Source organism: Anomaloglossus baeobatrachus, chromosome 2 (genome assembly GCF_048569485.1).
Source record: "Anomaloglossus baeobatrachus isolate aAnoBae1 chromosome 2, aAnoBae1.hap1, whole genome shotgun sequence".
NCBI lineage: Eukaryota > Metazoa > Chordata > Amphibia > Anura > Aromobatidae > Anomaloglossus > Anomaloglossus baeobatrachus.
In genome coordinates, this window is record NC_134354.1 from 774,257,818 (window position 1) to 774,281,576 (window position 23,759).

The window sequence follows — 23,759 nt, forward strand, 5'->3', positions numbered from 1 at the left end:
CTGTAATGTGTGGTAGTCGTATTTGAGTATAGTTTTATGGTATTATTTCGGTAATGTATAGTGTTATTATTTAAATCCCGCTGTGGTATTATTTATGTAGTGTATTTTGGCATTATTTAAGTACAGTATGGTGGTATTTGAGCACAGTATGGCAGTATTTCTGTAATGTATGGTGCTATTATTTGAGTACAGTATGGTGGTATTTCAGTACAGTATGGTGGCATTTTCTTTAATGTATGGCGCTATTATTTGAATACAGTATGGGGATATTATTTTTGTAAGGTATGGTGGTAATATTTCTGTTGTTATTGATGGTATTATTTCTATAAGGTATGATGGTATTATTTCTGTAACGTATGGTGGTATTTCTGTAAGGTATGGTGGTATTATTTCTGTAATGTATGGTGATATTATTTGAGTACAGTATGGTGGTATTTGTGTAATGTATGGTGGTATTTGTGTAATGTATGGTGGTATTATTTCTGTAAGGTATGGTGGTATTTCTGTAATGTATGGTGATATTATTTGAGTACAGTATGGTGGTATTTGTGTAATGTATGGTGGTATTATTTGTGTAATATATGGTGGTATTATTTGTGTAATATATGGTATTATTTGTGTAATGTATGGTGGTATTTCTGTAATGTATGGTGATATTATTTGAGTACAGTATGGTGGTATTATTTCTGTAATGTATGGTGGTATTATTTCTGTAATGTATGGTGATATTATTTGAGTACAGTATGGTGGTATTATTTCTGTAATGTATGGTGGTATTATTTCTGTAATGTATGGTGATATTATTTGAGTACAGTATGGTGGTATTATTTCTGTAATGTATGGTGGTATTATTTCTGTAATGTATGGTGGTATTATTTCTGTAATGTATGGTGGTATTATTTCTGTAATGTATGGTGATATTATTTGAGTACAGTATGGTGGTATTATTTCTGTAACGTATGGTGGTATTATTTCTGTAATGTATGGTGGTATTATTTCTGTAATGTATGGTGATATTATTTGAGTACAGTATGGTGGTATTTCTGTAATTTATGGTGGTACACTGGGCATCACTCAGTGTAATGCATGTAACACTGGTGTCTTCTTATGTGGCCGAGCACCTTTGGACACTTTGGTGGCATTAGGCTGGATGTGACTATTACTGTCCGGCCGTGTCACTGATTGTCGCAGGGGGAGGGGCTGCAGAGTGATTGACAGCTGCGCTGCGGTTGATCACTGAACTGGTGGTGACTATTGGGAGAAAGTGACGAGAGTTTGTGGCACCTGATTTACCCGAGAAAGTAAAAGCAAAAAAAACAAACCCCGCAGCCGTGAGCTGCCGCGTTCAGATGCCGGCAATAAAACAAGCCGGGCCATTGTGTAATAATAGGTGCACGCACATAGCTTCAGCGACGCGCAGCTTGAAGCCATTACATTGTAAACACGCGGCGCAGGAATTTATTGAACTTATGGAATTGGTTAATGCAACGAAAAAATACACAATCCCAACATGTGTTCTCAACAGTTCGGGAAACGGCCGCGCTCCGGGACATGAGCCTGCGATAAGAGGAGACCACTTTGCCGAACATGTAACTCTCCGGGATGGAAGTGTCACGTTTCCGCTCCCTCCCGCTGCCACGAATTTGTACACCGACTCCATTTTTATTCCCAATCTGCTTTTACGTCTCGCCCATAAACGCCCCACGTCGGGGCAGATTACACCACGGGCAAAGGGGCCGCGGCCATAAACGAGGATCAGATAGCGGGTCTCGTAAATTTAGAATTTTCTAGTATATTCCCCCGACAAACTATATGACGCCACATGTAATTTTTTTCATCCTTGATTCTTCATTTTTTCTCCCCCAAAACATTGTAAATTTAAGGAGTCTCTGGGACCTTAGGGCAGGTCATCAATGTCAGTAGGGGTACGACACCGGGCACCCCCACCAATCGGCTGTTCCCGGTGGCACCGCCGGCCAGAACTGCTCACCACAGCGCCATCAGTTGTATAGTGGCCGCGGCCGGTACTGCATATCCACTCCTTATTGATTTAAAAAGGAGGTGGATGTGCAGTACCCAGCTGTGGCCACTATACAATGGATGGCGCTGCTGAGGATAGGTCACTCATCATTCATCAGTATTAAAGTTCCGGAGAATCCCTTTAAAAATATTCTCACATGTACCTGTTTCCCAAAAGAATAAGCCCTAGTAGGATTTTGTTTTATTTTTTTGACTATGCTTAAAATATAAGCCCTAGCTGCGGCTCCATAAGGACGTGTCCAAGTAGCCAAAAAAGTTAAAAATTACAGCAGGACTCTTCATCAAATAAAGCAAGCACCCCAAAAGAAAGGAGACATCCCTCAAAAGAAAGCGGACATCCCCCAAAAGAAAACCACCCCCCAAAAACAGCAGACACCTCCAAAAGAAAGCAGACATGCCCAAAAGAAAGCAGACCCCCCCCCCCCAAAAAAAAGCAGAAGCCCCAAAAGAAAGCAGACACTCCAAAAAGAAAGCACGCACCCCCAAAAGAAAGTACACACCCCCAAAAGAAAGCAGAACCCACTCCTCCAAAAAATAAAAAAAAAACTCACCAGACCCCAAACAATTATAGTTGTTAAGTGGTGGATGGGCTCTCACACAGAGATCTGTGTCGCTGTCAGGTCCTTCGTCGTTCCAGCAACTCTCACAAACAGATCGGGTACCAGTATCTCTCCGCGCGAGTGATACCGCTTCCAGTCACCAGGGGGAGCCAACTGCTATAGAACACAGGGGGAATTAACAGCGACGCAGATTTGTATGTGAGAGCCCATGCACTTGCCAACTCTAATTGTTCGGGGTAGCTTGCACTCCAATTTTATTGCATCTGTCCAGTGTGTCCAAAAGGATAATTTGAAGGAAATTTGTCAATTTTCTCAATTATAAGCCACCTACTGTTAGCGTATACAGCTCCCATACAAACCTATGTGTTTCCATGGTTACAGACTACAAACAAGCTCTGTGTAGTCTGATCCTGCAGTCACTTACATTTACTGTGTATGGGATCGCTACCTTATCATGGGTGACACAGGACCCACATTTCTGGGAATGGTGGGGGTCTCAATGGCTAGACCCCCAGTGACCATGCATTGGTAACCTATCCTGTAGATTAGTGATGAATGCTGGTTTTCTAAAGCCCCCTTTAAATGGCAGGAGTATATGTGGACCCGTAAGACCGCGGCTGATCCCCTCCATATCCCTCACTACACTAACAGCTATTGTGTTTTTTTCCCCATTTCCTGTCTGATGACGCTTTGTTTGCGAATCCAGATGTATGCTGGAATACTTAAACGAAGCATCATCAGGTCACTGTCACAGCCTCTGACACCTCCCTAAAACAAAGCGTTATCAGGGGGCAGAGGTAGAGGTCACTGTCACAGCCTCTGCCCCATCCCTAAAAGAAAGCGTTATCAGGGGGCAGAGTTAGAGGTCACTGTCACAGCCTCTGACCCCTCCCTAAAACAAAGCATCATCAGGGGGCAGAGTTAGAGGTCACTGTCACAGCCTCTGACCCCTCCCTAAAAGAAAGCGTTATCAGGGGCAGAGTCAGAGGTCACTGTCACAGCCTCTGACCCCTCCCTAAAACAAAGCATCATCAGGGGGCAGAGGTAGAGGTCACTGTCACAGCCTCTGACACCTCCCTAAAACAAAGCGTTATCAGGGGGCAGAGTTAGAGGTCACTGTCACAGCCTCTGACACCTCCCTAAAACAAAGCGTTATCAGGGAGCAGAGGTAGAGGCCACTGTCACAGCCTCTGACACCTCCCTAAAACAAAGCGTCATCAGGGGGGCAGAGGTAGAGGTCACTGTCACAGCCTCTGACACCTCCCTAAAACAAAGCGTTATCAGGGGGCAGAGGTAGAGGTCACTGTCACAGCCTCTGACCCCTCCCTAAAACAAAGCGTCATCAGGGGGCAGAGTTGGAGGTCACTGTCACAGCCTCTGACACCTCCCTAAAACAAAGCATCATCAGGGGGCAGAGTTGGAGGTCACTGTCACAGCCTCTGCCCCCTCGCTAAAAGAAAGCGTTATCAGGGGCAGAGTCAGAGGTCACTGTCACAGCCTCTGCCCCCTCCCTAAAAGAAAGCGTTATCAGGGGCAGAGTCAGAGGTCACTGTCACAGCCTCTGACCCCTCCCTAAAAGAAAGCGTTATCAGGGGCAGAGTCAGAGGTCACTGTCACGGCCTCTGCCCCCTCCCTAAAACAAAGCATCATCAGGGGGCAGAGTTAGAGGTCACTGTCACAGCCTCTGACCCCTCCCTAAAAGAAAGCGTTATCAGGGGCAGAGTCAGAGGTCACTATCACAGCCTCTGACCCCTCCCTAAAACAAAGCATCATCAGGGGGCAGAGGTAGAGGTCACTGTCACAGCCTCTGACACCTCCCTAAAACAAAGCGTTATCAGGGGGCAGAGTTAGAGGTCACTGTCACAGCCTCTGACACCTCCCTAAAACAAAGCGTTATCAGGGAGCAGAGGTAGAGGCCACTGTCACAGCCTCTGACACCTCCCTAAAACAAAGCGTCATCAGGGGGGCAGAGGTAGAGGTCACTGTCACAGCCTCTGACACCTCCCTAAAACAAAGCGTTATCAGGGGGCAGAGGTAGAGGTCACTGTCACAGCCTCTGACCCCTCCCTAAAACAAAGCGTCATCAGGGGGCAGAGTTGGAGGTCACTGTCACAGCCTCTGACACCTCCCTAAAACAAAGCATCATCAGGGGGCAGAGTTGGAGGTCACTGTCACAGCCTCTGCCCCCTCGCTAAAAGAAAGCGTTATCAGGGGCAGAGTCAGAGGTCACTGTCACAGCCTCTGCCCCATCCCTAAAAGAAAGCGTTATCAGGGGGCAGAGTCAGAGGTCACTGTCACAGCCTCTGCCCCCTCCCTAAAAGAAAGCGTTATCAGGGGCAGAGTCAGAGGTCACTGTCACAGCCTCTGACCCCTCCCTAAAAGAAAGCGTTATCAGGGGCAGAGTCAGAGGTCACTGTCACGGCCTCTGCCCCCTCCCTAAAACAAAGCATTATCAACTGGCAGAGTTGTCACTGCCAAGGTTTCTGCCTCTTCCCTGAAACGAAGTGTCATCAGGGGGTAGGGGCAGCAGTCACTGTTACAGCCTCTGCCCCCTCCCTGAAACAAAGCGTCATCAGGGGGCAGAGGCAGTAGTCACTGCCAAGATCTCTGACCCCTTCGTGAAACAAAGTGTCATCAAGGGATAAAGGCAGCAGTCACTGTCACAGCTTCTGTCCCCTGCCTGAAAAAAAGCGTCATCAGGGGGCAAAGGCAATGGTCACTGCCACAGTGTCTGCCCCTTCCTGAAACAAAGCTTACTAAGGGGGCAGAGGGAGTGGTCACAGTCTCTGCCCCCTCCCTTGAACAAAGCACCATCAAAGGGCAGAAGAAGAGGTCAACTGCCACAATCTCTGCCCCCTCCTTGAAACAAAGCATCATGAGGGGGCAGAGGCACTAGTAACTGCCATAGTCTCTGCGCTCTCCTTAAAACAAAGCATCATGAGGGGGCAGAGGCACTAGTAACTGCCATAGTCTCTGCGCTCTCCTTGAAACAAAGCATCATGTAAGTGACCCATCACTGCCATCTTCCGTACTCCTAATATCAATAACTGTGTACATTTCCCCTGTGGTGGCTCCACAGAGATATATTAAACACTTGTTGCTGGGTCTCACCCTTACAGCTGATCGTTATAATAGAGAGAATGCCGGCGTGCTATTGTCCCTGTTATCAGCCAACGCCACAAGGCGAGAAGTTATTCAGAAAAAGTGGAAACGCACGCACAGAAAGGGACGTTACGGTGAGATGAGAAGTCTGACTACACACATTTCCAGGGGCAGAGCCTCCCAACTTTTCCGAAATCAGATACCGTAAAAATAAGAGCAAGACTAGTGTTAACGACACTTGTAGGCAGGTTAGAAACCCGAGCCCTGTGTGACTGAGCGCAGACCCAGCGTGACCCCTCTGCAGACAGGCACAAGCAAAGTATAAAAAAAGGTGTTCACATTTTTACTGTTTTTCAGCTCCAATTTCTTGTAAAATATGTAGCACAGCGAGGGTTAATATTGCCAGCTGAGTGCATGGTGTCTGAGGACATCTAGTGGTGGCATTGGGTATTGCAGCAAGAACAGATTTACCTCTATCTGTATGGCTGTCTGTATTCCCGATGACTTCCCAGAACCTGTAATATTATATTTATCAAGAAATCCATCCATCCGTCCTCGCTGAGCGTTTTAAAGGATTCAACTATTACAACATCATGTGGCAGAGAGTTCAATAATCTCACTGCTCTTACAGTAAAGAACCCATAGTCTGACTTCCTGTACAGTAAGGAACCCATAGTCTAACTGATTGTATAGTAAATAATCCATAGCCATACTGCGTGTAGTGTAAATAATCCATTGTCTCACTGCTTGTATGGTAAAGAATCCACGAGCTCACTTCTCATACAGTAAAGAATCCAGTTTCACTGCTCGTATGGTAAACAATCCATAGTCTCACTGCTTGTCCAGTAAAGAATCCATAATCTCACTGCTTGCATACTGAAGAATACATAGTCTCACTGCTTGTATAGTGAAGAATCCATAGACTCACTTCTTGTATAGTGAAGAATCCATAGACTCACTGCTTGTATAGTGAAGAATCCATAGACTCACTGCTTGTATAGTGAAGAATCCATAGACTCACTGCTTGTATAGTGAAGAATCCATTGACTCCCTTCTTGTATAGTGAAGAATCCATAGACTCACTGCTTGTATAGTGAAGAATCCATAGACTCACTGCTTGTATAGTGAAGAATCCATAGACTCACTACTTGTATTGTGAAGAATCCATAGACTCACTGCTTGTATAGTGAAGAATCCATAGACTCACTGCTTGTATAGTGAAGAATCCATAGACTCACTGCTTGTATTGTGAAGAATCCATAGACTCACTGCTTGTATAGTGAAGAATCCATAGACTCAATGCTTGTATAGTGAAGAATCCATAGACTCACTGCTTGTATAGTGAAGAATCCATAGACTCACTGCTTGAATAGTGAAGAATCCATAGACTCACTGCTTGTCTAGTGAAGAATCCATAGACTCACTGCTTGTATAGTGAAGAATCCATAGACTCACTGCTTGTATAGTGAAGAATCCAGAGACTCACTGCTTGTATAGTGAAGAATCCATAGACTCACTGCTTGTATAGTGAAGAATCCATAGACTCACTGCTTGTATAGTGAAGAATCCAGAGACTCACTGCTTGTATAGTGAAGAATCCAGAGACTCACTGCTTGTATAGTGAAGAATCCATAGACTCACTGCTTGTATAGTGAAGAATCCATAGACTCACTGCTTGTATAGTGAAGAATCCATAGACTCACTGCTTGTATAGTGAAGAATCCATTGACTCCCTTCTTGTATAGTGAAGAATCCATAGACTCACTGCTTGTATAGTGAAGAATCCATAGACTCACTGCTTGTATAGTGAAGAATCCATAGACTCACTGCTTGTATAGTGAAGAATCCATAGACTCACTGCTTGTATAGTGAAGAATCCATAGACTCACTTCTTGTATAGTAAAGAATCCATTGACTCACTGCTTGTATAGTGAAGAATCCATAGACTCACTGCTTATATAGTGAAGAATCCATAGACTCACTGCTTGTATAGTGAAGAATCCATAGACTCACTGCTTGTATAGTGAAGAATCCATAGACTCACTACTTGTATTGTGAAGAATCCATAGACTCACTGCTTGTATAGTGAAGAATCCATAGACTCACTGCTTGTATAGTGAAGAATCCATAGACTCACTGCTTGTATTGTGAAGAATCCATAGACTCACTGCTTGTATAGTGAAGAATCCATAGACTCAATGCTTGTATAGTGAAGAATCCATAGACTCACTGCTTGTATAGTGAAGAATCCATAGACTCACTGCTTGAATAGTGAAGAATCCATAGACTCACTGCTTGTATAGTGAAGAATCCATAGACTCACTGCTTGTATAGTGAAGAATCCATAGACTCACTGCTTGTATAGTGAAGAATCCAGAGACTCACTGCTTGTATAGTGAAGAATCCATAGACTCACTGCTTGTATAGTGAAGAATCCATAGACTCACTGCTTGTATAGTGAAGAATCCAGAGACTCACTGCTTGTATAGTGAAGAATCCAGAGACTCACTGCTTGTATAGTGAAGAATCCATAGACTCACTGCTTGTATAGTGAAGAATCCATAGACTCACTGCTTGTATAGTGAAGAATCCAGAGACTCACTGCTTGTATAGTGAAGAATCCATAGACTCACTGCTTGTATAGTGAAGAATCCATAGACTCACTGCTTGTATAGTGAAGAATCCAGAGACTCACTGCTTGTATAGTGAAGAATCCAGAGACTCACTGCTTGTATAGTGAAGAATCCATAGACTCACTGTTTGTACAATAAATTATCCATAACCTTACTGTTTGTACTGTAAATAATTGTTGGTCTTGCTGTTTGTACAGTAAAGAATCAATAGTCTCACTGCACGCACAGTAAAGAATCAATCCATAGTCTCATTTTTACTGTAACTAATCCTTAGTCTAACTGCTTGTACAGTAAAGAAACCATATTCTCGCTGCTTGTATAGTAAAGAATCCATAGAAATACTATTAGTAATAAATCCATAATCTCTGTGCTTGTACAGTAAATTCATAGTTATACTGCTCGTACAGTAAAAAATCCATAGTCTTACTGCTTGTACAGTACAGAATCTGCTTGTACTGTAAATAATCCTTAGTCCCACAGTAAATAGTCCATAGTCTCATTGCTTGTATAGTAAAGAATCCATAGTATCACTGCTTGTATAGTAATTACTCCATAGTCTTAGTGCTTGTACAGTAAGTAATTCAAAGTCCCATTACTTGTATAGCAAAGAATCCATAGTCTCACTGCTTGTACAGTAAAGAATCTATAATCTCACTGCTTGAATTGTAAATAACCCATAGTCTCACTTCCTGTACAGTAAAGAATCCAAAGTCTCACTTCTCATACAATAAATAATCCATAGTCTCACTGCTTGCACAGTAAATAATCCATAGTCTCACTGCTTGCACAGTAAATAATCCATAGTCTCATTATTTTTACTGTAACTAATCCTTAGTCTAACTGCTTGTACAGTAAAGAAACCATAGTCTCGCTGCTTGTATAGTAAAGAATCCATAATAATACTGTTAATATAGCAATAAATCCATAGTCTCTGTGCTTGTAAGATAAAGAATTCATAGTTATACTGATTGTATAGTAAAAAATCCATAGTCTTAGGCGGGCTTTACACGTTGCGACATCGCTAGCAATTGCTAGCGATGTCGAGCGCGATAGTCCCCGCCCCCGTCGCACATGCGATATTGTGTGATAGCTGCCGTAGCGAACATTATCGCTACGGCAGCGTCACACGCACATACCTGGTCGGCGACGTCGTTGTGACTGCCGAACAATCCGTACTTCAAGGGGAAGTGCGTTCGGCGTCACAGCGACGTCACTAAGCGGCCGCCCAATAGAAGCGGAGGGGCGGAGATGAGCGGGACATAACATCCCGCCCACCTCCTTCCTTCCGCATTGGCGGTGGAGGCAGGTAAGGAGATGTTTGTCGTTCCTGCGGCTTCACATACAGCGATGTGTGCTGCCGCAGCAACGACGAACAACATCGCACCTGCAGAAGGAGCGACATTATGGAAATGAACAACGTGACACAGATCACCGATTTTTTACGCTTCTGCGCTCGTTCATCGTCGCTCCTAGGATTTACACAGTGCGATGTCGCTACCGCCGCCGGATGTGCGTCACTAACGACGTGACCCCGACGATATAGCGGTAGCGATGTCGCAACGTCTAAAGCCCCCCTTACTGCTTGTATAGTAAAGAATTCACAGTCTTACTGGTTGTATAGTAAATATAATCCATAGTCTCACTGCTTGTACAGTCGAGAATCTATAGTCTCACTGCCTGTTCAGTAAAGAATCCATAGTCTTAAGCGAGCTTTACACGCTGTGATATCGGTCCCGATATCGCTAGTGTGGGTACTCGCCCCCATCTGTTATGCGACATGGGCAAATCTCTGCCCGTGCCATACAACATCGCCCAGACCCGTCACACTACTTACCTGCCCGGCGACGTCGCTGTGACCGGCGAACCACCTCCTTTCTAAGGGGGCGATTCGTTCAGTGTCACAGCCACGTCACAGCTGCGTCACTGAACCGCCGCCCAATAGAAGCGGAGGGGCGGAGATGAGCGGGACGTAACATCCCACCTCCTTCTTTCCGCAGTGTGGCGGGAGGCAGGTAAGTAGAGGTTCCTCGTTCCTGCGGTGTCACACGGAGCGATGTGTGCTGTCGCAGGAACGAGGAACAACTTCGTTACTGCTGCAGCAGCGATATTTGAGAATGGACCCCCATGTCACCGATGAGAGATTTTGCACGTTTTTGCAACGATGCAAAATCGCTCATAGATGTCACACGCAACAGCATCGCTAAAGCGGCCGGATGTGCGTCACCAATTCCGTGACCCCCAACGAGTTCGCATTAGCGATGTCGTAGCATGTAAAGCCCCCTTTACTGTTTATATTTTAAAGAATCCATAGTCTCACTGCTCGTACAGTAAAGAATCCGTAGTCTCACTGCTCGTACAGTAAAGAATCCGTAGTCTCACTGCTCATACAGTAAAGAATCCGTAGTCTCACTGCTTGTACAGTAAAGAATCCGTAGTCTCACTGCTTGTACAGTAAAGAATCTGTAGTCTCACTGCTTGTACAGTAAAGAATCCGTAGTCTCACTGCTTGTACAGTAAAGAATCCGTAGTCTCACTGCTTGTACAGTAAAGAATCTGTAGTCTCACTGCTTGTACAGTAAAGAATCCTTAGTCTCACTGCTTGTACAGTAAAGAATCCATAGCCTCACTGCTCGTACAGTAAAGAATCTGTAGTCCCACTGCTCGTACAGTAAAGAATCCATAGTCTCACTGCTAATACAGTAAAGAATCCTTAGTCTCACTGCTCGTACAGTAAAGAATCCATAGTCTCACTGCTCGTACTGTAAAGAATCCATAGTCTCACTGCTTGTACAGTAAAGAATCCATAGTCTCACTGCTCGTACAGTAAAGAATACGTAGTCTCACTGCTCGTACAGTAAAGAATCCATAGTCTCACTGCTTGTACAGTAAATAATCCAGTCTTATTGCTTTTACAGTAAAGAATTCAGAGTCTCACTGCTTGTACAGTAAATAATCCAGTCTTATTGCTTTTACAGTAAAGAATTCAGAGTCTCACTGCTTGTACAGTAAATAATCCATGGTCTCACTGCTCTTATAGTAAATAATCCATGATATCACTGCTCTTACAGTAAATCCATAGTCAGGAAAGAATTCAGAGCCTCACTGCTCTTACAGTAAAGTATCCATAGTCTCACTGCTTGTACAGTAAAGAATCCATGGTCTCATTGCTCGCACAGTAACCCGTCTTCTGCATGCCAATCCTTCCCATAATAACCCTGGCTGCTCTTCTCTGCACCCGCTCCAGTTCAGCCCTGTCTTTATTCTCTGCAGCCCCTGCGCACAGTATCTAAGTGCGGCCGTACTAGAGACTCTAACAAGGCCCCGATTCTCTTGTACTATATATTTACACTGGTATCTTCCTTTTTGACAGGGGGTCCTTTGAGCCCCTTCAGGGTCCACATTCGCTACCCTTATGTATGGAGATTTTCCTGCTATGGTCACGGCTATAAACCAGCCGTTCTCCAGAATTGCCTTCTCGGCCTCTCTAGTGCCCTCTATAGGCGGCTGCCCTGTACGACAGCGTCTTTCCTTATGGACAGTCACTGATGGAGAAGCCACCAGGTAGCCATAGAAGACATGTTTCTTCCCTAATTTGCACACTTTTCCCAGAAAGCATTGCAATGTGCCTATATCTCCTCCAGTAGAAGTGGCGGCCCTCATGAGACCTTGTGCTCGGACTTGTTCTGCTCCATGTCATAGTGTGAATACGGGGATTGGCGGGTGAGAAATGTTTCCTGTGAGATGTCACCTTGGGATATAAGTAATGGGATTGTTACCCAGACGTCTTATATGCAGTAAAGCAGCGGAAACCTCAGTGCAGTGTTGAGTAACATGAGATCGACCATTCGTCCTGCACACCTGCCCGTGTAGCCCCCGGGGGGCCGTGAATACTGATGGCTCTAGGCTGGATGTGGAAAAGTGAGGCAATGCTGGAGGTTTGGGGGCCACTTCTGCAGGTTCGCTCCCTTCACTTCATTCGAGCTGGTTGCTAAAATTTACACATGAAACTTCCTGGGTACAGAAGATAGTATAGACTGCATGGAGAAAAGTATGTCAGTCCTTGGTTGCAGGGCTTTTCCTCCTGGCCTATAGGGGGAGCTATGAGAAGTTTAATAATTGTCGTCCTTAGAAATGAGCGAACCCAAACGGTAAAGTTCGGAGTTCATATTGGAACCCTGGTGTCTGAGGCTAGACTCAAACACGGACTTTTCATAGATGTCCGAGTTCAGGTGCTGTTTGTCTGCTAATAAAGTTTGTTGAAAGGCGGCAGTGCAGCCAATCAACAAGCTTTACGGCATGCTGCTGTGAAAAAAAATAAAAAATTACATAAAATATCCACTCTTTTTTTGATAACCAGCACAGGTCGAGCAGACAGCTGGGGGCTGCTATTATCAGGCTGGGAAGGCCCATAGTTATTTGGACCTTCCCAGCCTAAAAATAGCAGCCTGCAGCCACCCCAGATTTGGAGCATCCCATCAGATGCACCAACTCTGGTGCTTTGCCCGACTCTTCCCGATTGCCCTGGTACGGTGGAAATCAAGGTTATGGTACTTGGATTTGGTATCACCTGTAAATTGTCAACTTGCATCAAACCCAGGGGCTAGTAATGGAGAAGCGTCTATCAGACCCCTTCATTACTTATCCAGTAAGTGTAGAGTTAAAAAAAACACACACACCCCCAGGAAAAAGAGGGTTTATTTGAATAAAGACTCCCATACACGCCCTCGTTCACCAATTTCTTAATAAGAAAGAAATGATGGAAGTTCCAATGTAATCCAATTGAGTAATGTCCCATGATGCCTATCGACTCCTATGGAGCCTCATTGAGGATGTTCTGAGAACGAGGCTCTATACGTTACTTGCAGTCAAGCGTGAAAAATTCTGGGATGCCACTGACCCGAAGTAACCTATACTATTTTTAAGTTGGGAAGGGCCAAATAACCATGAGCCCTCCCAGCCTGATAATACCAGCCCCCAGCTGTCTGCTTTACCTTGGCTGGTTATTAAAATGGGGGAGGACCACTCTGTTTTTTGGTGTTATTTTTAATTTATTCCCTATTCACATTTGTTTGCAGTGCAATTGTCTTGCTCTTACCCCCTTTTTGCTTCCTTTTGCAGCCCCCAGCCCTTATACGACCATTTTAGGGCACCAAGTCTGGACTGTTGACTTATATGGGGTCCGGGATCAAGTCCGGATCCTGAACTGAACTTTTAACTAAAGTCCATTCGAACCCAAACTTCCATGGGTCCGCTCAGCCCTAGCCGTCCTGTAAAACCTTTACATTACAGTAGGAGCAGGCATATATCAGTGTTTTGGTTGGTACGGCATAGTTTACTATGGGGACGCAACTGAAATTCAACTTTTTCAATATATTTTTTTTTAAATTCTAATAACACAGTATGTAATATAAAGTCACTTTATTACAGTTTCCTGTATATAACGTTGTTTTATTGTATATTCGTCGTGTTCGGAAACTTTTGCTAAAATATTCTGGTTATTATTGCAGGTGCAAAGATGGACTCCAGGGGTTCGCCTTCTCCGCTCTGAAGTAAGTACACCTGATTCCTCATTGACCATCTGCTTCCAAGTATTATATGCACTTGTCTCTACTATACAATATATATGTACAGTCATATTAAAACGTTTGTGCACCCCTATTAATGTTAACCTTTTTTCTTTATAACAATTTGGGTTTTTGCTATTTCAGTTTCATGTATCTAATAACTGATGGACTGAGTAATATTTCTGGATTGAAATGAGGATTATTGTACTAACAGAAAATGTGAAATCCGCATTTAAACAAAATTTGACCGGTGCAAAAGTATGGGCACCCTTCTCAATTTCTTGATTTGAACACTCCTAACTACTTTTTACTGACTTACTAAAGCAGTAAATTGGTTTTGTAACCTCATTGAGCTTTGAACTTCATAGGCAGGTGTATCCAATCATGAGAAAAGGTATTTAAGGTGGCCACTTGCAAGTTGTCCTCCTATTTGAATCTCCTATGAAGAGTGGCATCATGGGCTCCTCAAAACAACTCTCAAATGATCTGAAAACAAAGATTATTCAACATAGTTGTTCAGGGGAAGGTACAAAAAGTTGTCTCAGAGATTTAAACTATCAGTTTCCACTGTGAGGAACATAGTAAGGAAATGGAAGAACACAGGTACAGTTCTTGTTAAGCCCAGAAGTGGCAGGCCAAGAAAAATATCAGAAAGGCAGAGAAGAAGAATGGTGAGAACAGTCAAGGACAATCCACAGACCACCTCCAAAGACCTGCAGCTTCATCTTGCTGCAGATGGTGTCAATGTGCATCGGTCAACAATACAGCGCACGTTGCACAAGGAGAAGCTGTATGGAAAAGTGATGCGAAAGAAGCCGTTTCTGCAAGCACGCCACAAACAGAGGCGCCTGAGGTATGCAAAAGCACATTTGGACAAGCCAGTTACATTTTGGAAGAAGGTCCTGTGGACTGATGAAACAAAGATTGAGTTTTTTGGTCATACAAAAAGGCGTTATGCATGGAGGCAAAAAACCACGGCATTCGAAGAAAAGCACTTGCTACCCACAGTAAAATTTGGTGGAGGTTCCATCATGCTTTGGGGCTGCGTGGCCAATGCCGGCAGCGGGAATCTTGTTAAAGTTGAGGGTCTCATGGATTCAACTCAGTATCAGCAGATTCTTGACAATAATGTGCAAGAATCAGTGATGAAGTTGAAGTTCCGCAGGGGATGGATATTTCAGCAAGACAATGATCCAAAACACCGCTCCAAATCTACTCAGGCATTCATGCAGAGGAACAATTACAATGTTCTGGAATGGCCATCCCAGTCCCCAGACCTCAATATCATTGAACATCTGTGGGATGATGTGAAGCGGCTGTCCATGCTCGGCGAACATCAAACTTACCTGAACTGGAATTGTTTTGTAAACAGGAATGGTCAAATCTACCTTCATCCAGGATCCAGGAATTAAAAGCTACAGGAAGCGACTAGAGGCTGTGATTTCTGCAAAAGGAGGATCTACAAAATATTAATGTCACTGTTATGTTGAGGTGCCCATACTTTTGCACCGGTCATATTTAGTTTAAATGCGGATTGCACATTTTCTGTTTACAATAAACCTCATTTCAATCCAGAAATATTACTCAGTCCATCAGTTATTAGATATATGAAACTGAAATAGCAAAAACCCAAATTGTTATAAAGAAAAAAGGTTAACATTAATAGGGGTGCCCAAACTTTTTCATATGACTGTATATTATACATACTGTGTAACTTGCTGATTGTTGGGTCCAACAAATCCAAATCTTGAACACTTTCAGGAAAATGTTGATTGGTTGCCCTTTTGTTGGATTCTGTGGCACTGTAAGGCTATGTGCACACACACTGTTTTTTTGATGCTGTACTTTTGTGCGTTTTTGGCCGCAAATAAATTCACCCGCGGCAAAAACGCATGCGTTTTTACCGTGTTTTGGTGCAATTTTGGCTGCGTTTTTGATCACTGCGGATTTGTTGTGTTTTTCCAATGCATTGCATGGGTGAAAAAGGCAGTAAAACGCAGGAAAGAATTGACATGACCATTTTTTTAGCTAAAAAACGCAGCAAAAAAAAAAGTTCGGTGCAGACAGCAAAAATGAAAAGTGATAGACTTTGCTGGGGAAGCAAAGTCATGCAGTTTTGAGCCCAAAAATGCTCAGTGCGCACATAGCCTAAAGGAGTTAAATAAAGCCATATACTCTTATACTCCCTTTTGGCTTTCCCTACACCCCCGTTTCTCCAATTGCCCCCCCTCCTTGCTCTTCTCCCTTAAGCTCTTCCGGCAGACGCTGCTGCAGCTGACTGTGCCCCATGGTATGACAGGGGGCGCACTTCACATAATTGGTGGGACAGGTATTGAGAGGGCCAATGTGACTATAACCGTTTATCATTTTTATAACCCCTTCCTGGCAATCTTCCATCCATTGAGTGAAAATGCCTGAAATTAATTTAGAGAGATTTGTTCAACTATAGTGAACTGCATTACCTGCAATGTTATCATCCAGACATATCTACTGCAGCATGGTTAGTTGGCCAGGTGGGTAAGAGAGATTAGGCAGATCGTTGGGTCAGGCAGATCAATGGGTCAGGTGGATTGATGGGTCAGGCAGATCAATGGCTCAAACAGATCAATGGGTCAGGCGGATCGGTGGGTCGAGTGGGTCGATGAGTCGGGCGATCCATGGGTCGGGTGGATCGATGGGTGAGGTGGATCCATGGGTCAGGTGGATCATAGGGTGAGGTAGAACGATGGATGAGGTGGATTGATGAGTGAGATCTATCAATGGATGAGGCGGCTCGGTGGGTCAGGCGGGTCATTGGGTCAGTCGGATCGATGGGTCAGGCGGATCGATGGGTCAGGCGGATCGATGGGTCGGGCGGATCGATGGGTCGGGCGATCCATGGGTCGGGTGGATCGATGGGTTGGGTGGATCGATGGGTCAGGCAGATCCATGGGTCAGGTGGATCATAGGGTGAGGTAAAACAATGGATGAGGTGGATTGATGAGTGAGATCTATCAATGGATGAGGTGGGTCAGGTGGGTCAGTGGGTCAGGCAGATCGATGGGTTAGGCGGATCGATGGGTCAGGCGGATCGATGGGTCAGGGGGATCGATGTGTCGGGCGATCCATGGGTTGGGCGGAGCGATGTGTCAGGCGGATCCATGGGTCAGGCGGATCAGAGGGTGAGGTAGATCGATGGATTAGGTGGATTGATGACTGAGACCTATCAATGGATGAGGCGGCTCGGTGGGTCAGGCGGGTCATTGGGTCAGGCGGATCGATGGGTCAGGCGAATCGATGGGTCAGGCGGATCGATGGGTCGGGCGGATCGATGGGTCGGGCGGATCGATGGGTCGGGCGGATCGATGGGTCGGTCGGATCGATGGGTCGGGCGATCCATGGGTCGGGTGGATCGATGGGTTGGGTGGATCGATGGCTCAGGCGGATCCATGGGTCAGGTGGATCATAGGGTGAGGTAGATCGATGGATGAGGTGGATTGATGACTGAGACCTATCAATGGATGAGGCGGCTCGGTGGGTCAGGCAGATCATTGGGTCAGGCGGATCGATGGGTCAAGCGGATCGATGGGTCGGGCGATCCATGGGTTGGGCGGATCGATGGGCTGGGCGGATCGATGGGCTGGGCGGATCGATGGGCTGGGCGGATCAATGGGTCAGAAATTATAGGGATTAAGTTTAACTGCAATTGAGAAAACCTTTGAACCATCATAAAGACATGACAGAAGTTTTGATGAGTGGAATCCAAGGTGCTGAGACCACCATTAATCACTAAAACATCTGGACAGCACCACCCAGCAGAGTACGGCGGTCCTCCAAAGCTGAAGACAAACTGAGAACGTCCTTCACCCTGGAAGAAGAGAAGTGATCGGCCGAGTGTTTCTTTCCTGCTGTTTTAGTGAACAGTGAGGGTTTCAGAGCCCGGACCCCACCAACCAAAACATTGCCATGCCATTATAACACATCAAACGTTTTCTGGAAGTGCAGTTACTGCATAAGTCTAGGATACACCCATCATGAATGAGAGTGGCCATTGCCTTTTCTGGTAAGTTTTGGTGACATTTTGGTGTTTTGACAGTAATGTGCAGGTTTATTCCTGAACCTTAAGGTGCCCATACACATTAGACTAAAATTGCTGAACGTGGTGGACTTCAACCACAGCGAATGTCCTTTGGGTCCAATTTAACAACAAATGATCAGTTTAGCCAACTGATGACACAACGTCAATGTGTAGAAGAAGCTGGCCATGATTGAAAGAAGATATTTTGTCTTTCAGCCATTGTGATTGAAATATGTAGTCAGTTTGGACAACCCAAATGAAGAAAAATGTGTATGGCTGCATTGGGAAACCATCATTCATTACTACTTGTCACACAGTGTTTGGCTCTAAACTTGCCGAGTGTCATTTCGGCATCTGACACTGTTCACACCACAAACATACTCTGGCATCGGCCAGATGTGTGCTCATTAGTGATCTGACTTGCAGGAGTTAATTTCTGCTAGCCTGCTGGTGTCCTCTTAGGTCTCCCACAACATGTGATCCATCACAATCAATCCCTGCCTTTTTAAGATGGTGGAGCCTGTCTTCCCTTGCCGACTATAGCTTTTGCTAAACCAGTCCTTGTGCTGTTGTGTTCCAGTTGCTGGTGATTTATTACATGCTGCGTGGTGTGCTGTGGAAATCCTCCTGTCATCTGGTTATTTCCTCCCTTCTCTTTATTTCCTCCTTATTACATATCTTATATCTCCATGTGTGGTAGCTGGGTGATAGAGTTTTTGTTTTCCCCTTTTGTCTATATCTGTTGGTTCAACTACTGCTATCCCGGTCCCCCCCCTGGGGTTGGAGAGAGGGGGTATAAGATGGCTTGTCAGGAGCTGGGCAAGGAAGGCGGCCCAGACATATTCATCATTAGAATCATCTCTGGGATTAGGGACAGCTAGAGCCCCCTAGCTTGACAACCAGTCTAGGAGCCCCGTTCCCCTGTTATCCCATCACTTGTGATACTACTTTTATCTAATACGTATGGCCATCTTGAGTCTTGGGTCACGTCTCTTTTAGGATGGCATGCACCTGTCATACACCCATGACTTTTCCTTCTTGTGCTGGGCTCAATAAGAAAAAAAACCTTGGAAACCTAATGTATCCCATTTATACTTGGAGAACCCAAGTAGACTGATGACCTAGTTACATAAACTCTTATCGAGGGCTTATGTACCATCAAGGACGCCCGTTCGGCTTCTGTAGGGACATTGGAAAAGAGGGAGTTGAGCCCATGGAGGTCAAGAATCTTGGAAGTAGTCTTCTCTCAAGAAGAAGAGTTTTTGGCAAACTCAAGATTGGTGAATCAACCCAAAAATCATGGGGAAGAGTATGGAATCGGAAAGATGTCCTAGGTGGGAAAAAGTGGGCTCTACCTATGAGCCAGTGTACTAGGTAATTTATTGCAAACACGGTTTGGGATCAGCCCGTCTTTGGCTAACCCTACTTCTTGGCTTCATCGTTAGTACCCTCACCCAAAATACCCTATCTACTCATCCTCTTGATGACCATTCCTGGTGGAGGAGACCACTTCTCCATCAAGTTAATTTGAACTTTCTAGGACCACAGCTGTTCTGAGCCCTTACATTATTTTATTTGGATTCCTGTAAACATTCCCGATAACTTCTTAAGATTTACTTAATTTGGACCCGCAGTTTCAATAACTTTGAGTTTAAGAAACGCCATCACGTTAATGTCTAGATCCTTCCAAGGAGTTGTGTGGTTTCTGGCACGGGAATGAGATTACTTCTCTAAATCATATCCTTAGTGGATCGTTTCCATGAAATACTTGTACTAATTTTTGGCGCAGGCCCACACTTAGGCTCAAATACGTTTTCAGTTGTAAAATTTTAATGTTTTTCTGTAAACTCTCAGTGAATCATTCTGAATCCACATTAACATGCCTTGTTTTGGATCTGCTGGTAAATCCTAGTCATAAATGAAAGTCTTCCAAAGAATCAACGATATATCTTACAGTTTTATGGAACATCTCAGGGCATTAATATTGTGTTTCCTTTACTTGATGGACTTGTGCCGTCAGAATCAAACCCCTGGACATGTTTTTGTGACTAGTCCATTGACAAAAAGACTGACGGCACTCCCAAAATGCAGTCTGAACAGGTGCATAACTGAACATGACCTATAATAACAAAAAAAGACAGCTGCACTCTGAATTGCTAAAGCATGCAAACAACAAATAATAGATATGCATTACTGCTTAAGAAGATCCAGGAAAAATTGAGATATTTAGCAAACAAAAATGGCCATTTCAATATCTGCCCAATAGCCGCGTCAAGGCATATCTCTATACTGGGAACCTACACGAAACTGAAGCCTCTCTCTAGGTTACAAAACTTCATATGTATAGGCAAGTAGGGACTTGCTACTAGAGAATAAAATCACTTGTGTCTAAGTCTGAGGGCATGACTCCTTAATGTAGACAACAAGACTGACGGCACTCCCAAAATACAGTCTGAAAAGCTGCATATCTGAACATGACCTATAATAACAAATAAAGACAATGGATGCAAGAATATAGATATGCATTGCTGCTTAAGGAAATCTAGAACAAATTGAGATAAGATATATAGCATACAGTACAAAAATGGCCATTTCAATATCTGCCCAGTAGCCATGTCAAGGCATATCTCGTTACTGGGAACCTATACTGAACTGAAGCCTCTGTCTGGGTTACAAATCTGCATGTGTATGGGCAAGTAGGGACCTGCTACTAGAGAATAAAATCACCTGTGGCTAAAGGGGGTGGGGTGCACAGTCTGAGGGCATGACTGCATAATCTAGACAAAAAGACTGATGGCACTCTCAAAATACAGTCTGAAAAGCTGCATATCTGAACATGACCTATAATAACAAATAAAGACAGTTGCACCCGGAAATGCTAAAGCATGCAAACAATGGATGCAAGAATATAGATATGCATTACTGCTTAAGAAATCTAGGAAAAATTGAGATATTTAGATTGCATTTTGGGAGTACCATCAGTCTTTTTGTCTAGATTATGGAGTCATGCCCTCAGACTGTGCACCCCTCCCCCATTAGTCACAGGTGACTTTATTCTCTAGTAGCAGATTCCTACTTACCTATAGACAGGCGGTTTGTAATCCAGAGAAGAGGCTTCAGTGCAGTGTAGGTTCCCAGTATAGAGATATGCCTTGACGTGGCTACTGGGCAGATATCGAAATGGCCATTTTTGTATGCTAAAGAACTAAATTTTTCTTAGATTTCCATGATCAGTAATGAATATCTATATTCTTACATTCATTGTTTGCATGTTTTAGCATTTCAGAGTGCAGCTTTCTTTTTTTGTTATTATAGTCCATTAGCAAGACGCTATTGATCGGAAAGCTAGAAGGGAAAAACAGTAACACGTGCCGCCTCCTCGATGCCCAAAAGAGTGTTCTAAAAGGTTCTTCAAATCCGCTAGGGCACATTACCGGGATGCGGGTGTTTTATGGCACATTACCAGGGTGCCGGTATTTTATGGTACATTATTGGGGTGCTGGTATTTTATGGCACATTACTGGGGTACGGGTGTATTATAGCACATTACCAGGGTATGGGTGGTTTATGGCACATTACCGGGGTGCGGATGTTTTATGGCACATTACCGGAGTACGGGTGTATTATAGCACATTACTGGGGTATGGGTGTTTTATGGTACATTACTGGGGTGCGGGTGTTTTATGGCACATTATTAGGGTGCAGGTGTTTTATGGCACATTACCAGGGTGTGAGTGTTTTATGACACATTACCAGTGTACGGGAGTTTTATGGCACATTACCGGGGTACGGGTGTATTATAGCACATTACAAGGGTGCGGGTGTTTTATGGCACATTACCAGGGTGCGGGTATTTTATGGCATATTACCGGGGTGTGGATATTTTATGCCACATTACCAGGGTGCAGGTATTTTATGGCACATTACCAGGGTGCGGGTATTTTATGGCACATTACCAGGGTGCGGGTATTTTATAGTACATTACAAGGGTGCGAGTATTTTATGACACATTACCAGGGTGTGGGTATTTTATAGTACATTACAAGGGTGCGAGTATTTTATGGCAGATTACCAGGGTGCGGGTACTTTATGATACATTACCAGGGTGTGGGTATTTTATAGTACATTACAAGGGTGCAAGTATTTTATGGCACATTACCAGGGTGCGGGTACTTTATGACACATTACCAGGGTGTGGGTATTTTATAGTACATTACAAGGGTGCGGGTATTTTATGGCACATTACCAGGGTGCGGGTGTTTTATGACACTTTACAAGGGTGTGGGTGTTTTATGGCACATTACCAGGGTGCGGGTATTTTATAGCACATTACAAGGGTTCGGGTATTTTATGACACATTACCAGAGTGTGGGTATTTTATGGCACATTACAAGAGTGCGGGTATTTTATGGCACATTACCGGGGTGCGGGTGTTTTATGGCACATTACCAGAGTGTGGGCATTTTATGGCACATTACAAGGGTGCGAGTATTTTATGGCACATTACCAGGGTGTGGGTGTTTTATGGCACATTACCAGGGTGCGGATGTTTTATGGCATATTACCAGGGTGCGGATGTTTTAATGCAATATTATTTTTTTTTTCATCAGATTCATTGTGGGAAAAGAAGAAATTCCTGCTCATACTCTGCTGCCTGAAACCCTGTATGCCAAAAGCGGGAAGAAATCCAAGGAGCGGGAGGAAACCTCTCGGCGGATCAATATATTCTCTCTGACAAGGAAACTTATGGACTCAATGTATGTACGAGGTTTGGGGAGAAAGGGGGGGGTTCATTTGTAAACCATGCTCTGTCACTTTGACCATTAGTAGAGTCTCGGAGAAATGGAAAAACCACACAGCGGCCAAAACCATCCCCGTAAATCATGTGAATGTATCAGACTCAGGAGTATTAGGTCAGGAATCCAGCGTCTTCTCAGCGATGAGGGTGCGAGTTACTCAACATGTCCATAAGACTGGGAATTTTACCTTAAGACGTTCACGATGTTTCTGATTACGGACAATCTGAGATTGTTACAAGAGTCTACAGACGGCTATATAATGACCGGGAAACAAGCATATATCAGGGGAATGGTAATGAAGCATCGAGAATGGAGCCTGAGTTACCTCCAGTATTGTACTCCAGAGCTGCACTCACTATTCTGCTGGGGCAGTCACTGTGAACATACATTACATTACTGATCCTGAGTTACCTCCTGTATTATACTCCAGAGCTGCACTCTCTATTCCTTCTGGTGCAGTCACTGTGTACATACATTACATTACTGATCCTAAGTTACATCCTGTATTATACTCCAGAGCTGCACTCACTCTTCTGCTGGTGCAGTCACTGTGTACATACATTACATTACTGATCCTGTCCTGATCCTGAGTTACCTCCTGTATTATACTCCAGAGCTGCACTCACTATTCTGCTGGTGCAGTCACTGTGTACACACATTACATTACTGATCCTGAGTTACATCCTGTATTATACTCCAGAGCTGCACTCACTATTCTGCTGGTGCAGTCACTGTGTACATACATTACATTACTGATCCTGTACTGATCCTGAGTTACCTCCTGTATTATACTCCAGAGCTGCACTCACTATTCTGCTGGTGCAGTCACTGTGTACATACATTACATTACTGATCCTGTACTGATCCTGAGTTACCTCCTGTATTATACTCCAGAGCGGCACTCACTATTCTGCTGGTGCAGTCACTGTGTACATACATTACATTACTGATCCTGTACTGATCCTGAGTTACCTCCTGTATTATACTCCAGAGCTGCACTCACT

General features: G+C 44.3%; 1 protein-coding gene across 1 annotated transcript in view; it reads left to right on the forward strand.

Moving 5' to 3' along the window:
* TMEM135 (transmembrane protein 135) overlaps positions 1-23,759 on the forward strand; it is a 518,807-nt gene that overhangs the window by 469,842 nt on the left and 25,206 nt on the right. The window contains exons 7-8 of the mRNA XM_075337557.1: positions 13,843-13,884; positions 22,567-22,713. Coding sequence (XP_075193672.1) covers positions 13,843-13,884; positions 22,567-22,713 — 189 coding nt within the window. The remainder of the gene's footprint in view (positions 1-13,842; positions 13,885-22,566; positions 22,714-23,759) is intronic.